This window comes from Triplophysa rosa, linkage group LG7 (genome assembly GCF_024868665.1).
Source record: "Triplophysa rosa linkage group LG7, Trosa_1v2, whole genome shotgun sequence".
In the NCBI taxonomy this organism is placed as follows: domain Eukaryota; kingdom Metazoa; phylum Chordata; class Actinopteri; order Cypriniformes; family Nemacheilidae; genus Triplophysa; species Triplophysa rosa.
The window spans coordinates 3,650,267-3,665,724 of record NC_079896.1 but is presented as its reverse complement, the minus strand read 5'-3'; the positions used below and the strand labels follow the sequence as shown (position 1 = coordinate 3,665,724).

General features: G+C 38.0%; 2 protein-coding genes across 4 annotated transcripts; both read right to left on the bottom strand.

Moving 5' to 3' along the window:
- Positions 1–2,170: 2,170 nt before the first annotated feature.
- On the bottom strand, positions 2,171–8,202 carry npepl1 (aminopeptidase like 1). Its single transcript, XM_057338057.1, has 12 exons — positions 8,021–8,202; positions 6,981–7,166; positions 5,979–6,149; positions 5,750–5,839; positions 5,500–5,581; positions 5,103–5,245; positions 4,937–5,014; positions 4,635–4,735; positions 3,881–4,004; positions 3,157–3,333; positions 2,730–2,840; positions 2,171–2,646 (listed from the first exon to the last, which is right to left on the bottom strand). The coding sequence occupies exons 1-12, from the start codon at positions 8,168–8,170 to the stop codon at positions 2,482–2,484; spliced, it is 1,578 nt and encodes a 525-aa protein (XP_057194040.1). The 5' UTR covers positions 8,171–8,202; the 3' UTR covers positions 2,171–2,481.
- Positions 8,203–8,871: 669 nt separating this feature from the next.
- On the bottom strand, positions 8,872–15,403 carry stx16 (syntaxin 16). Of its 3 annotated transcripts, none has more exons than XM_057338903.1 (8): positions 14,956–15,403; positions 13,083–13,190; positions 12,462–12,602; positions 12,201–12,363; positions 11,521–11,609; positions 11,123–11,266; positions 10,837–10,917; positions 8,872–10,719 (listed from the first exon to the last, which is right to left on the bottom strand). In XM_057338903.1, the coding sequence occupies exons 1-8, from the start codon at positions 15,085–15,087 to the stop codon at positions 10,615–10,617; spliced, it is 963 nt and encodes a 320-aa protein (XP_057194886.1). In that variant the 5' UTR covers positions 15,088–15,403; the 3' UTR covers positions 8,872–10,614. The 3 variants fall into 3 exon arrangements, with proteins under 3 accessions (XP_057194886.1, XP_057194887.1, XP_057194888.1); XM_057338904.1 differs by having other exon boundaries at positions 15,007–15,402; XM_057338905.1 differs by having other exon boundaries at positions 13,568–15,069.
- Positions 15,404–15,458: the final 55 nt, after the last annotated feature.

The window sequence follows — 15,458 nt, the reverse complement described above, 5'->3', positions numbered from 1 at the left end:
CCTTTGAAGCTCAGATTTTCAATACACGATTACAGTGGCCAGCACTCGTCATAACTAAGTTATCGCGATATCTATATTCACATATTTCATATGTGAAACGTAAAAAAAAACTTTTTCACAACACTAATTGATGTTAAAAAAAATGTTTTTTTGTTACTAAATTCAAACAATAAATATGGATTTCCAATCCTGCCAAAAAAATAAAAAATACATGAAGAGTTGAAAAAAGCGAAAATAAATACAGAAATAAATTTTCTAAAAATATAAAAATGAATAAAAAATAGATATTTAAACATATATTATTCATTTATATATTTTTGTATTTATTTTATGCATTACTGTTAATATATATGTATTTCCACATTTTTACATTTATTTATTTATACATTTCTGTGTCCATATGGTAATAAGGGGGCGTATCTTGCTTCAGACATAGCAGTCCAGCACAGTAGGCCACAGGCAAACCTCTAATAGACCACAGTAAACATCTTGTGCTTTGTCAAAATGACATGCAAGAGATGATTATGACCACATAAAACAATAATATAGTATATTACAGCATTTACCATAGTAAACAGCAGCATATAATATAATATATACTGTAGTGCACTATAGTATTTACTTTAAAAGCCCTTAAGGAAATAAACCATTATTTTACCATAGCGCAAGTGTAGAAACCATGTTTTTTGGCAGATTTGTAAGACCACAGTTCCACTACAAATACGATGGTTAACTCTGGTTACAATGGCTTAACTATAGCAGCCATTTTATTTGTTTTAATTGAAAGTAAAACCATGGTTTATTTTCATAAAGGAACATAGTATCTGGGAATTTTACTACGCTTTTAAATTAATCCTGAATGATTAGCTTTTATTCACATAAATAAATGTGAAACTGTAAAAATGTGGAAATAAACATATATTAACATTAATGCATAAACTAAATACAAAAATGTATAAATAAATAAATATAAAAATGAATGAAAAATAGATGTTTAAACTTATATCCTTTAGCTTTAGAAAATTCATTTCTGTATTTATTTAAGCTTTTTTACATCTCTTCATGGATTTATTTTTGTATTTATTTATTTTTAATTTCGGCAGGATTGGAATTCCATAAATAAATACCGGTCTGGTGCTTTGTTGCGACGTGAGGTCTGAAAGTGGGAATTTCCAACTCCCGCCTCAGATTTCATCTCAAACTTGGCAGAAGTCCATTTACTGACTAAAAGTGTTTGTTATCTCTCTGTCACAAAAAATACAAGTATGCAGTGTATATTGTACATTTTATGTTTTCTGCATATTGCACAGGTCAACATTAATGTAAAAATCATCCTGGAGGAATCCAAGGGGAACAATGTTGTGAGGGATAGAAGACATTACCTTCCAAACACTGTGTATACTGTAGCAGATTCTACAGGCTACATCAGTCTAACCGTGTGGTGTAAAAAAGACATCACTGTTGGAGAATGGTACAACTTCACAAATGTCTCCGTCATGCAGTTCAACGGCAAAACAACCTTATCCACCACCAAACACACAAACATTCTCAACATCCCGTCTCAAGGTACAGCGGTTGATGTTGAAGTGCCTATAGAATCTATGAAGTGTTACATCATTGGTGTAAACCTAAAGATTCTGTTTATTTGTCCTGGTAAACATGAACTTAAGGACTTAATACTGTCAAGCCCAAGTGTGTATTGTGTCTCATGTAAAACACATTATAAAACCACAGCCAGCATAATGAAGATCAGTGGCCGCTTGGTTCTCGAACCAGAGACGGGTGACAATATAAACGCCAGAGTTGAGGATGAGGTCATAAGATCTGTGGTAGCTGTTAAGCCAGACGCATCTCAAAATGACATCATTCAGGCTTTCATGGCTCTACCCACCATGCAAATTACCATTTGCAATAACGTCATTGTGAAGATGGAAGAGTCAACGTCTCTAAATACATCAAGTCCTGGAATGGAGTCTCAGACGTTACCTGCTGTGATGGAACCAGTGGAAGATTCGATTGACTTCTCACCCCCAGATGTTGGGATTTTCAGTTCTCAACCCCAAAAACAAAAATCTACCGATTGATTCTGATCACAGAATATTGCTGAAGACCATGAACACTTCATAAGAGAAAATTAAAGAGAAGTTATAGGAAATAAAACATGCACAAACATTTTTAACTATTTATTTTGAAAAGATCAGATCTTATCATTCACATTTCTTTTACCACACTTAAAAAATTGGCATCAAAAGAAGGTCGTATCACATGAACATTCTAAAGCATTCAGATAATTTTGCAATAAATTGCATAAGGTTTTTCAGATTATTTAAATTCTGAAGATCGTTTATGTGTATGTCTGTGCGTATAATAGATGCAATTTTGGTGGTGGGGACAGAACGTGCGTACATATGTAAAGCCATGACTGATATTAAACTAGTTTCACTCAAGTATCAGTTTAGTTAAGAACAGTGTGGATCCATTTTAGACGAGTCTCCTCCTCTTGCAGACTCTCTCCGGCTGCTCCTCTATGGCAGGTTTGGCCATAGCGACACCCAATGGGGACACAGAGTTAAGTAAGGAATCCTCAGACGCCTGGCCAAACAGAGACATGAGAAGAGCCACTCCGAACCCAGTGGCTCTCTCCCCCTTTTAAAAATGAATATTAATGATTATTACCATATATTGGGAAATGTGCATACTTGCAATAATTTATTGCTCGGTGTACTCACAGCATGGACAGGGGAAGCTATATCCACATGTACCCAAATGCCCGGCCAATCAAAACCAAGATGAGAGCCAATGAAAAGGCCAGCGCAGGAGCTCTGAGCGTTTTCACGGTCCTGTGGAAACAGAAAACATGCTTCTGGTATTCTGGCGTGTACGGTGTATTTAAAAAAAAATGCCCACGCTATTGGGATTTTGTTCTGCAAGCCTCTTTAGAATTAGCAGTAAATATTTTCAAAATGATTTATGAGGATTTTCCAGTTCTTCCCTTTTTCAAATGATTATTTTAAATATGTGAATGAGCAACTTTTGGAAAAAGCTTGGAAACTAAGTGTAGACGTTGCTTATGTCCGTTCACAAGGGGGATTTTACGGCCACCAAACTCTAGTGCTTTAAAAATAATCCACCACAACTATCTCTCTTGCTCCTCACCGCCACAGAGTTCTTCATGTCGGCCACAGCGGAGGTGAATTCACTGAAGTGAAGTTCAGGGCAGTAGACCAGAGGATGTGCCAGGTCTCCACTGCTGCGTCCAGCCCTCACACACGCTGCCTCCCACTGCTCATTGTTGGTCATCACGGCTGCGTGGTACTTCCCTGTGGAGATACCCTACAGGAGAACCGAAGAAATAAAACACTCCTAATTCTTTTTCTGCTCGAGTCTCAAGAGCACAAACCGCTCATGTAATGTTCAAAGATCGTTTTTGGGTCAAGCTGGGAATGACAAACACTCATGTGACAGAGGTTCAATCACATGAAAGTGAAAACCAAATGTAACCCGTTTCTGCCAAGATTTAAAGTGCAAAAGCCATAAAGAAGATAAACATCCATCCGTCCAATCATTATGGGACTTTTTGTGAATCTGACCAAGCACTATTTCAATAAAGATCTGGCCTAACATTTGATTTCAACATGCGAGTTCTTATTCTCAGGTAAAGGCATACTCAGCTGTTTCTTAAGAGATGTAATGTAATATGGAGTTTATATATTTCTGGCTTCAAATACTACCAAGTGCATTCAAGCTTTTAACAGCACGTCTACAGTTAACAAGCCACACACACAGTATCTGGAATTTAAGACCTTTTATGACTTCTCAAATTTAAGACATTAATACATTTGGATTTTACAGAGACCCGCAAATGTTTGCAAATACACACCTGAGCTCCGGTCAGCGTGGCCATGTCCAGTATGATATCTGCAGAGAGATCTTTGCTTGCAAACACGACGCCATCAGAGAGCACCAGCCTCCCTTCTGCATCTGTGTTGTTTATCTCCACCGTCCTGAGAAGAAAAGTCACTCTAGTAAAACTGAAGCTTTTACCATGTGTTACCAAGTTTTCCTTATTTCTAGATGATATTAAAGGAATGAAGGTGAACTACCTTCGAAATAAAAATTCTGTCATCATTTCCTCAAGCTCTTGTCATTATAAACCTGTTTCTTCTGCAAAACACAAAAGAAGATATTTTGGAAAAATGTTGGTAACCAAAAACCGTTGGTCCCCATTGACTTCTATTGTATGGACACAAAACCAATGTAAATCAATGGGGACCAACGGTTTTTGGCTACCAACATTTTTCAAAATATCTTCCTTTGTGTTCTGCAAAAGAAATAAAAAGTCATACAAGTTGGAAATGACAAGAGGGCATCTAAATAATGAAGGTGAACTATTCCTTTAAGAAGTGAAAGTCATTTCTCAGAACATCTATCAGACAATCAGATTGCAGCATTAGGTTCAACGCTAGGTTTAGGACTGGATTAAAGGGCTGTCTACCATTTTTATCAAACTATTATCCCGATCAATCCTTCGATTTTAGGGGTTAGAGTTCTGGTCTGGGTTATAGTAGGGTATATGTTCGGACTGTATTGATGAAACATGAAACGAAAATCACAGCGACCGTTTTAAAACGTACTTTCCAGAGTACAGAGTGTGTATATCATCTGGCCGTGTGGCCAAGGGCCCCACTGCATTCTCTGCCAGGCAGAAGACGGCATGAAGGTTGTCCTTAAAGCCCTGGGATACAAAAGAAATATCACACGCAGTGAAAACCTCGACCTCAATACAATCACACATGTGAAAGTCACGTTAACACCAGATGTACGCAGAAACCCGTGTTGTCTGTTCAGGGCTCTACTGTAACCTCTACGGACATGCACATGTTTAACAGTGATATATCTCTCGAACAGAGAAATACTTTATATCTCTTTATAGTACCTGTTTAACAGTAGCTTTAAACCCTCCTAGAATGGCAGCGGCTCCTCCACAGTCTCTCTTCATTCCTGGCATAGTGGTCTGTAAGTAGACATTAAAAACGTTTGTTTCTAACCAAGAAGCATTCTGCCCATCTTTTTGTCCTCTATAGTCACAGTGAGATACTCACTTTTCCCTTGATGCTGAGACCACCGGTGTCATAGACGATGCCCTTCCCCACCCAGGCAATAGTTTGTGTGGCACCTGTAGGGGTGTGGCTAAGCACAGCCAAGGCAGGTGGGTGAATGGCAGCTTTCCCAACTCCATAGATACCTAAACATGAAGTGATTTACAACAGGGTCTGTTCTAATACACCTGCCAGAAAATGCAATCTAGATGAAGAAGACGAAATCAGCCGTTGTTTGATCTGGATCATTTAAGCATGAAAAATATGCAAAAAACAAAAAATCAGGAAGGGGGCAAATACTTTTTCACAGCACTGTATTCACTCAACGCAAGCTCATCTCTTTTGGCAAAGGTCAGAAAAACTGCACAATCGGCAGAACAAACACGATGTGACAAACTACCTCCGAACCCTTTTTGTTTCAGTTCCTCTCCTCGGATTATAGTTGGAGTGATGCCTAATTCATTCCCCACCATTTTGATTTCCTAAAGATGATCCAAGAACACGTGAGAAAAAATGCAGAAATGGTTATTTTCAAGATAAATCATCAAGTGGGTGAATTTCATGAGTCGCATTTAGACCAAAATCAAAAGGATGCTTTTTCAAGCTTTTGTGAGATTCGTCCTGAGATCAAGAAGAAGAGAAACACTTGCCTCTAGGAAGTCATCCGTATTCATCTCGCTGCACGGTGTGTCCACAATTCGAGCGGCCAGACGGACCCCGTCCGCTGCATTAGTAAGACACTGAAAACAGAATGCAAAACCGAGCATTAAGGTGTTTGTGAAAACAAAAGCCATTCTGAGATAAAGCAAACAGATCCGCATTAAATGTGTCACAGTGATTTTTCATTTTTCATCCTTCGCGTAACAATTTAAGCCTTACCTCGAGCGTGGAGACCTCCAGAGGGCCGTTGTCTTGGCCCACGGTGATAAACTCAATAGAGACGTGTTTTTTCTCCTTACGGTGAGATGAGGCCGAGCGACGGGTGAATAGCGGAAAGGCTCGAGCGATGGCACACGCTGACGCAAACACATCGGAGCGCTCGCACACCATCTGCACAAGAGGAAACCAAATACTTTATTAGCATTTGTGCAACATTGTCTATTACTGAATTTTTAACAAATGATTCAAAATTTTCAGTGGAACTGGATTTTGTAGTGAACCCAGAACATATAATTTAAAGGTCCAGTGTTTCGAATTTAGCAGCATCTAGTGGTGAGGTCGCGGATTGCAACCAACAGCTCACTCCACCCCTACCCCTCCACCTGCAGATCTTCAAATAAAATGATTGTGTATTCACTTACATTACATAATGGATATTGTAAATCAATGACAACATCAAAAAGCTGACCTGAGCTTTTATTTGGATATTTTATTAACTCTTTTTACAATGGAAATACAGGATTTCACAAGTACTTTTCCATCAATTTATAATTGAGGAGAAACACAGATTATATGTGTCACGTGGAAATGACAGAAACACAGAAAAGGGAAATGAAGATTAACCTAACAGCCACAAGGTTACGTGACCAATCGCTCTCACGGCTAAATGTGCTGCCGTCATCAAATACGGCACTGGAGACAAGAGTATCACATGTGTTGAAATAGATAAGAGGTGATTCAACCTTTGTCAAACAAATTATTTTTCCGTGTTGGGACCTACCAATTAGATTTTATAACCTGCTAAAGCTACCTTCTCAAGATAATATCTGTACATCATGTAATGACTTCAGAAACACATGCACACCAGGGAACACACACATATTGTTTTGGATAAAAGCATCTGTCAAATGCATAAATGTATTGTAATTTGTAAGGCACTTTATTAGAATATAACTCTATTATTTATGAAACAAAATGACACTGATATGAAATGAGACTAACCACAATGCAACGTTTGTTTCCAGCGGGAAGGCATGTTCGGACTAGGCGGGTGAGGAAGTGGGCAGCCGCCTGGCTGTTGTGACGGCTGACACGTGAAGGTAGAGCTGCAACAGCTGCGGAACTCAAATACAACGGGCAGCTATCTGTAGGATTCGGGCTGAGAGAACCTAAAGCTGCTTGCCATGTCTGAAAACACAAAGCACATAAATACAGCTGTTAACAATTTAGTGCACAGGTATACACAAAATGTGAAAAACACAAACAAAGATGGCATCAGACTGTAAAACAATGTTGCTGAAATGTATGTCCCCTATATGGTATAAAATACCACGATGGTACTTTCAGGTACTTTTGGTAAGGGTAGTGGCATTTCCTAAAATCCAAACCAACAATCTGAAGAGGAATAAATGTTTGCATTAGTTTACAGTAAATGTACAAAATCCAAACCATCAGGTTCTACTTCCTCATCACATTTAAAGATATTTTAAGATAAAAACGAATATACTCCAGTACTGCTGAGTACTAAATGTGTTTGTACCACTACTTAAAAACTGCAAATAAATTACTTAAAAGTAGTCCCTTACTTTACTTTCATGGTTAAAAGTAATTTAATTACAGTCATGTATTACTTAGTAATCCAACACTGTATGACTCTCACTTCCACTAATGTACAGTATATAAAATCCACATGTCATGGTATTCTGGACTCAAAAAATAGTACCATGGCAAACATTAAGATACTAGTATTATTATCTGATGCCATAATTTTACCACAGTACTTTTTTGCAAGGTGTATTTCTGTGGTGCTTTTTGTCTTGTCCGTGAGCGCAATAATAAAAATGTAGAATTGTTTCATTAAAACACACAAAACACTGTGTAAAATAACATTAACTTTCTCAAGTCATTCTGTAAATCGTGTATTTTATATGTATACGTACGAATTACAGGTACGTTACACAACACAAATCTGTGGTGAAACTTCAGTCTGCATTAGCCGGTGAGCTAACGTCAATGTTTTCGCTCTCCGTGACTAAATTTACCTCTTTGCTGACCACCGGCTGCAGCTTTCCTTTCACCTGGGCCCACTTGAGCTGTTGCAGGTTGCCGAGCTGGCCCACGATAAGAACCGGGCGATTCTGCGGCTCTGAGTCCCCGGCAGATGCCCTGTACTCGAGCTGCACGTTCGCCATCTTCCGCCCGAATGTGCGCGACGCTGCGTGACATCAACGTGCCGCGAGAACCGCCTCGGCGTCTGCTTGCGTCCATTAAATGAAGAAGTTTAAAAATGATATTGCTACAGTTGCACTTTGTTGTGTTGAATTTGGTAAAAAGAAACAGTTTAGCGTTGTCAACGTTTTTAAAAGTGTGGGCAATATATTTGAGCATTTACTAGAATTTAAGTTTATAGTCAGTGTATCGGAAAGGTGTTGTAATGGGCTTTGTTGACAACAACAAGGGTCAAACTCATTTTATTTTTAATTTCATAATTTCCTACACGGATTACATTTTTAAGAACAAAACAGCTTTGAAAACATTGTTTAAAAATTAAAAATAAGTATTTAAAACAGTGTATTAAAAAAAGAAAAATTGGTAGGTGCAACATGACCTCCTTTCTTTAAGGTATCATGTAACATGAAGTCTTGAATTTCACTTTTGTTTCTATTAAGAAAAGAACTATTAACAACATGAATTAAGTTAATTTAACGGTTTAAATTGAATGGTTGCAAAGTCCATAATATGTGCTCTTGTGGTACAAGGCAATATCACACTTAACGTTGATAACATAGTTACATTGGTGTTATACTCCATGATAAGTATCTACTTACTACGATGTTCATAAATGTATGTTTTGGTAGTGAAGAAAGTTTATATATATAAAAATATCACACAAGACATTTATATATGTTTTATTTAAATAAAAACCTGTTCAGCTGTTACAGAAGGTCAAGGTTCAGATAGCATACAGTAGTACCATGGAGGCAGAAAATTATTTAATTTTCACACTGGGCATATTGCCAAGCCCGACAAGAAAAGAGGAAACCACATGGAATGGGTTCAAGCCTTAGATGTTGCTATTTTTCCATCAACAACTTTGAAATATGCCTCCCCTTCTAAAACACCATCTTCATAAATTGGCTCTGAATTCATAAAATAACACAGTAGTGTTGCAATTGCCCCTCACAAAAACACCAGAAAAGGATTTTGAAAAGGACAAAAAAATCATCATTACAATGTACAAAAAGAAAAAAGACATTTCTACCAAAGGACAACCACATAACTCTGTACAGATATTTGCATCAAAAATAAATAATTTTATCTTGTAAATGAGACAGTTGTACTGTTAGGGACTGTCTAAGCATTGATCAGAGAGTGAAGGTCCAAGTTCAGTATAAGATCAAAGGTGAAACTGAAAGATTTGCTACGGAGAACAGCAGTCAATGAAACATAAGCACAAAAAAACACTAATTTTACACTTTAAGGCGAGGGACAGAGTGAAGCAAATCACTGATAATCACTCCTTTCTATGACTGAAAACATACAGATTTATGACAACACTGTTATTCACATGTTGACACACACAACAGTGCGTTCGGCCTCTGCTGACATCAGCGAGGAGATAACGGTCAGTTATATTTCAGAAAAAAAGGACAATGTAACATTCCATTCAATATCTCTAATAAACCCAATGCTTTATATGTCATCACATAAAAATACTATAATTTTCGAGACCATGATAACCATGAGTGGAAGTTTCTCCATGATTGATTGGAGTGTCGAGGCTCTCAAGAAACAAGAGTGAAGACAAACTCAAATACACAAAATGGAAGGTGTCTGTGACTTCATCCGACTTGCACCAAACACACATAAAATCAAACCTAACAACCAGTACGGTTCAAAGGCAGCCTGCAACCTTATATCTGGGTCTCACTATAGTCGACTGCAACTTTTATTGTAAATAATATTTTAAATGGTGATTCCTGTCACTACTAATACAGGATAAAGTAAAAACTGCTAGCATTGTAAAAATACTGTAATACACTTGATTTTATTTAAATCAGCATACATTAAAAGCAGTAAAACATGAACTACCACAGGGTAAAAATTTCATTACAGTAACGAGAATGAATTTTTGGAGGGGCATTACCGAATCACCAACTGAAATTATTTCTTTCGAATTTGAAGTGAAATGTGAGCTAAATTTGTACCTGACAAGCCTTAGGAGATTCAAGTTAATATGACTATCCCATTTGATTTAAAAAGAAGATAACAAGGGTGGCCATCTTGCATTCACACTCCTATTGAAGTGCTGTGCTTGTGTTGAGAAAAATGACCCTTTGAAGACAACTACAAGGAACCTGAGAATGGACAATGCCACTCACTATCAGCAAACTTCCCGCACTAACCGTTTAGGAGACACACAACCTTATTACAGGCAACCCACAACTCATCCTCCAGAGGGCGCTACCTATCAAATTGTAGTATTGGATGACAAAAGCAGCTCTGTTGGACAAATATTCCACTCTCAAACAATGGTCCAGTTAACGCACGCACGCACGCACACACACACACATAGAAATACATCTGTTTACTTTCATAAATACAGGTAGATCCCTCCTAGAGGCCATGGAATGATTCAGCTAAACTTTGTCCCGAACAGAACAAGTATTAGAACAACAATTATGACGAAGAGAATTAAAATGACCAGCATCTTGCGGTTTTTCTTCTGGTACTGTTCAGCCTGACAAAAGAAAAAGAGAAGCTGAATGCATTTTCTATTTCAACTATAACTCCGCAGAACATTTATATTACAAATGACTGTAAAAATCAGCGATTGAAATGACGGAGAGGGTCTCACCTTTTGTAACTGCTGAAGCCCCTCATCTGTTTTAACACAAGCCTGCTCCACATTAAAGTCAATTCTGTCAAGGACCGTGCCCTGAAATGACACAGACAAACATAACCAGGCATTTTTAAACATTTTAGATATTTATGAAACAAATTGTCTATCAATAATTCTGACAAATGTCAACATCGGTTCGCGCAACGATTTTTTAAAACCCATTCTGATTTAAATGTTTAGGATGGGACCTGCCAAGATTCTCTGACTACATGTGGTACTGTTTTCCATGATGTCCACTAACCTGTTCAACAACCATTCCAGCAAGATCTCTAAATATCTCATTAAGATCTGAGATGGACTGAACAATCTGTTGAATCTCTCTCTCTCGCTCTTCTACCATCACAGTGTTCTGCTGAGCCAGCACCAGCTGATCGTCTGTAAAACCCTGAGAGAGAAAACACATTCGTCAGATGTCAAGAATGTCCTTTATATTAACACAATATAAACAAACAATATAAAAAACATTGTTAATAATAATATTTGAATACATAATTGACTTTTATACATTTATTTTAAAAAATGTAGTAAAAATTGACTAAAAACATTTGTTAACAAATATAGAGACGGAGATGGCATTTCCAATACTAGACATTGTTTAATATTGTAATATTAATTATTTAAAATATTTAATATTCTCACTCTGTCATATAGTGCAATATCTTCATCTTCCTCCACAAGAGGACCAGAGTCAAAAAAGTGCTTGGATCTTTCCTCACGGTTTTTCATACCTGTAACAACAAGGTATTTAGTAGTATATGGCTTTAGTATTTTATGGATTTTAAGGGGACACTTCACCCAAAAATGAGAGTTCTGTCATCATTTACTCACCTTCGAGTTGTTCCAAATCTGTATCAATTTCTTTGTTCTGATGAATATACAGAAATTTGCTTATAACCAGACAGATTTTGCCCCCTATTGACTACCATAGTAGGAAAAAATACAATGGTAGTCAAAAGCGCCGCAAGAACTGTTTGCTGTCCTACATTCTTCAAAATGTCTTCTTTTGTGTTCAACAGAACAAAAAATATGATCAAGTACTTTTTCCTACTATGGGAGTCAATGGGGCGCAAGATCTGTTTGGTTATAAGCATTCTTCCAAATATCTTTCTCTGTGTTCATCAGAACAAACATTTATACAGATTTGGAACAACTCGAAGGTGAGTAAATGATGACAGAATTTTCATTTTTGGGTGAAGTATCCCTTTAAAAGTATTTTATTACTTTTTAACTGCATGTGCCTTATAAAGGAACAGCGACCTTGATCTCCAAATGTACATATTATTTTCATATAGCATGTTAAAAAGGCTACATCCCCTTACGTTTCAAGTAGCTTGACTGTGTGTGTCTGAAGTTAGTTGAAAGATCTTGAAGGCTTTGAGCCAATGAGGAGACCACATTGGTCAACAATCTCCTTTCTTGCTCTGTACAGTGATGGCTCTTAGTCTGCAGTCCTGTAACAGCTCGCTGGCACCTGTGAAACATCTACACACACACACAAACGTCTTTACAACACGTTCAGCAATTTATTGTCCGGGTTCATAACCTGTTTGGTTAGAGCAGATGTTTTTGGGCATGTGTACCTGTGTAATTTCCTGTGTGGTGATCTCTATAGCATGTTCTTCCTCGCTGCTGTCGTCCAGCGTGGGGCGGTTCATGTGTTTGTCGTGCAGACTGGCAAGGTCCTTCATCTTGTGACGGATACGTGTGATTTCATACTGAATCTGGAGGAACAAGAGATTCACTGTTTGCTCTGTTTCACAAGCAGATGGAAACGGTTTAGACTCGACTCAACCCAAAGTTCCAAAATATCTGCCATTGGAATGATTAGAACATGTGAAAGAATGAACTTCAAATGTTGGTTCTCAGCTCACTGTGGAAAAGTCTGGAATTCGTAACCCTTCTATAAATGTCTTACCACATAGACTTTAAAGGAGTAGTTCACCTTAAGAATAAAAATTCTGTCATCATTTACACGCCCTCTTGTCATTTCAAACCTGTATGACTTTCTTTCTTCTGCAGAACACAAAAGAAGATATTTAGAAATTTCCACAGTGAGCTGAGAACCAACATTAAATTTTCAGACAGAATTTTCATTTCGAGGGTGAACCTCTCCTTTAAATCGCACGTGCATTAACTGAAACACATTTTGAAGGACGATTTTACTCAAAATAAAGCGGTTTGTTTAAAACGAGACATTTTACCTCATCCACTCCCTCCACCCACTTCGGAGAAAGTCTTTTTGTGACACCAATAGCAGCTTCTGGGTCCAAACTAATGCCAGACACCAGGGCCATACGGTCATCAGCCAGCTATAAAATATACAACAACATACATTTTATCCACTGGGTTTTGTACCGTACACTTTTCACATCTGGTCACAGTAATCTCATGATATTTGTCCTCTCGTTTGCCTATAGCACATAAGCCAAACACGCTCAATCACAAACCAAAAACAGGCCCACACTGAATCTGCACACATGATTTAATTCTGTGTTAGTTGTGTGAAATAACTACAAACATACATAGAGCAAAATAAGGGATGATATTACGACGCTATTGCTGGTTGTTTACAAGTTACAACCCTAACAAATTATAGCTAAAATATTTAATAAGCAAACAAACAATGTGTGCAACTTGTGATTGACAGGCGTTCACAGTCTTTCTGTGCACGACATTTAAACAGTACCTCATCAAACTCCTAATGTGATTGGAAGAGCCCAGCGAAGTCCCATCCCATGAGGAGTGAGAGCAGATAAGCCCAAGACAAAAAGCAGTGATCAGCATCAAAATGACAGACAGCAGGTTTTGGGCTGGACTGGACATCTGATATTCAGTGGCATAACATTCAATAAACGTTAGTGATATGCCAATCCAAACTTTTTATTATATCACACATTTTTTTATGTTGCTGTGTACCAAAATCGTGCAACATCACTTTGTAATACGTTGTATTAGGCGTGTTAAATTTGTCTATTCCAGCCCAAAAACAAATTCTCAATCGTACTTAATAATTGTGTTACTTGTTACATGAGTCTACTTATTGAAAAAATCACCAAGCAAGTTAACAGTTTTGGAAAAATGCAGCTCTTTCTGTTGTTTCTAAATCTATAAGGTCTAATGAGAGATTAATCTGGAAGATAAATTCCTTTCTAAACCAAATTCAAAGACACCTGTATACAGGAACAGAGGAAACCTTTCATGGGTTTGCAAGGCAATGTTTAGCCAGAACCAAGAAGTGCAAGCAAACCAAAAAATCAACATGCAAAAACGTAAAAAAGAAAGAAAGATTATAGCCACTAACAAACAAACAAGCAGGCATGACATTATTGACATATGATTTAAATGACGTCTGTGGTGGTAACGTTCTTACACAACATACATTATTTACACTTCATTAAATATTGCATTGAAAAGCATAATCGGGGTAGAAAACCTGCCCCTACAAAGCTAAGGTTTATGACATGGACTATTCTAAGCCATGCTCGATACCAGACCGCCCACCAACATCAAAGAGGCAGAAATATGTGAAGAATACATTATCTGTGGAAAACATCTAAGGAAGACAAAACTGAATGCTTTCCACTGAGGATTTATTGTACAGTTAAACTTGTTGTATACAGCATCTAAACCTCACACATTCCTTTAAAGAATGTAACACAATATAGATGTAAAGTCTCAATACAAATAAAATATATGCATTTCAATATGACTATGCCTGGTCACTCAACCCATGATCCTCCTATCAAATCATCTCATCCTCATGGTAGACAGCTTCAGTAAATTATCTCCACAACCACCACAAGACATGCTTGCAATGAATTTGAGTCATTTCATTCAACTATGTAATGTTGAAGTAAACCAAAACCCAGGAGAATGTAAACAAACGTATGAACAGCTAGCCGGATCTCGTGCACTTGCTAGCTGTTCATTGAGCGAACAGGAAACAGCCGAGGCTTGTTGAATCAACTGACAGCGCCAGTTTACACCAACAAACATCCCTAGCTATGGTGCACTAGCTAGCTGAAAACCACACACGCGAAAACAATCAATTCAGACAATTAACGTTAGACTCACCGCAGCATTGCTACGTGTATTCAGAGCACGACGGGGGTCGTATGTACTCACTTGCTCAGCCAAAATCTGCCGGTTTTGGATCGCATTGTTCCGCAATAATAAGAAGGCATCGGTCAGTCGCCGAGTTGCCATGGCTACGCGATACAAGAGGATAGTGAAATGAAATAACGACGAGCTGCCTCGATGGCTGTCTCGAGATTAGTTACTTCACGTTAGCTCGTCGCCTAGGCAGCAGGATACCTATCTGGCGGGCTAGCCTGCTAAACAGCAGGCGGGCTCGCCCACCAACGATTCCGAGCGTAAGGACTTTGTTTGTAGTGTCAGCGTTAGTATCCTGTATTATTTTACAACGTTACAAGACCGATAACCCGAGATTTCCGCTCGATTCGGAGCGTAAACGGATCATGGCGGTTACTTCCGGCGCGAGGGATACGTAGGCGTGACGTCACATCAAACCTTCCGCTTGCGTGTTTTTGGGCAAAAAAATAAGAATAAATACACTA

Coding starts and splice junctions, on each gene's coding strand:
- npepl1 (XM_057338057.1), bottom strand. CDS start 8,170: ATGGCGAACGTGCAGCTCGAGTACAGGGCATCTGCCGGGGACTCAGAG. Junction 5,015..5,102: donor GTCTCAGCATCAAGGGAAAA/GTGAGTATCTCA, acceptor GTCTACTTACAG/ACCACTATGCCAGGAATGAA. Junction 2,647..2,729: donor TAGCTTCCCCTGTCCATGCT/GTGAGTACACCG, acceptor CATTTTTAAAAG/GGGGAGAGAGCCACTGGGTT.
- stx16 (XM_057338903.1), bottom strand. CDS start 15,087: ATGGCAACTCGGCGACTGACCGATGCCTTCTTATTATTGCGGAACAAT. Junction 12,603..13,082: donor GGGTGGAGGGAGTGGATGAG/GTAAAATGTCTC, acceptor TTGTTCCTCCAG/ATTCAGTATGAAATCACACG. Junction 11,610..12,200: donor ACAGTCAAGCTACTTGAAAC/GTAAGGGGATGT, acceptor TTGTTGTTACAG/GTATGAAAAACCGTGAGGAA.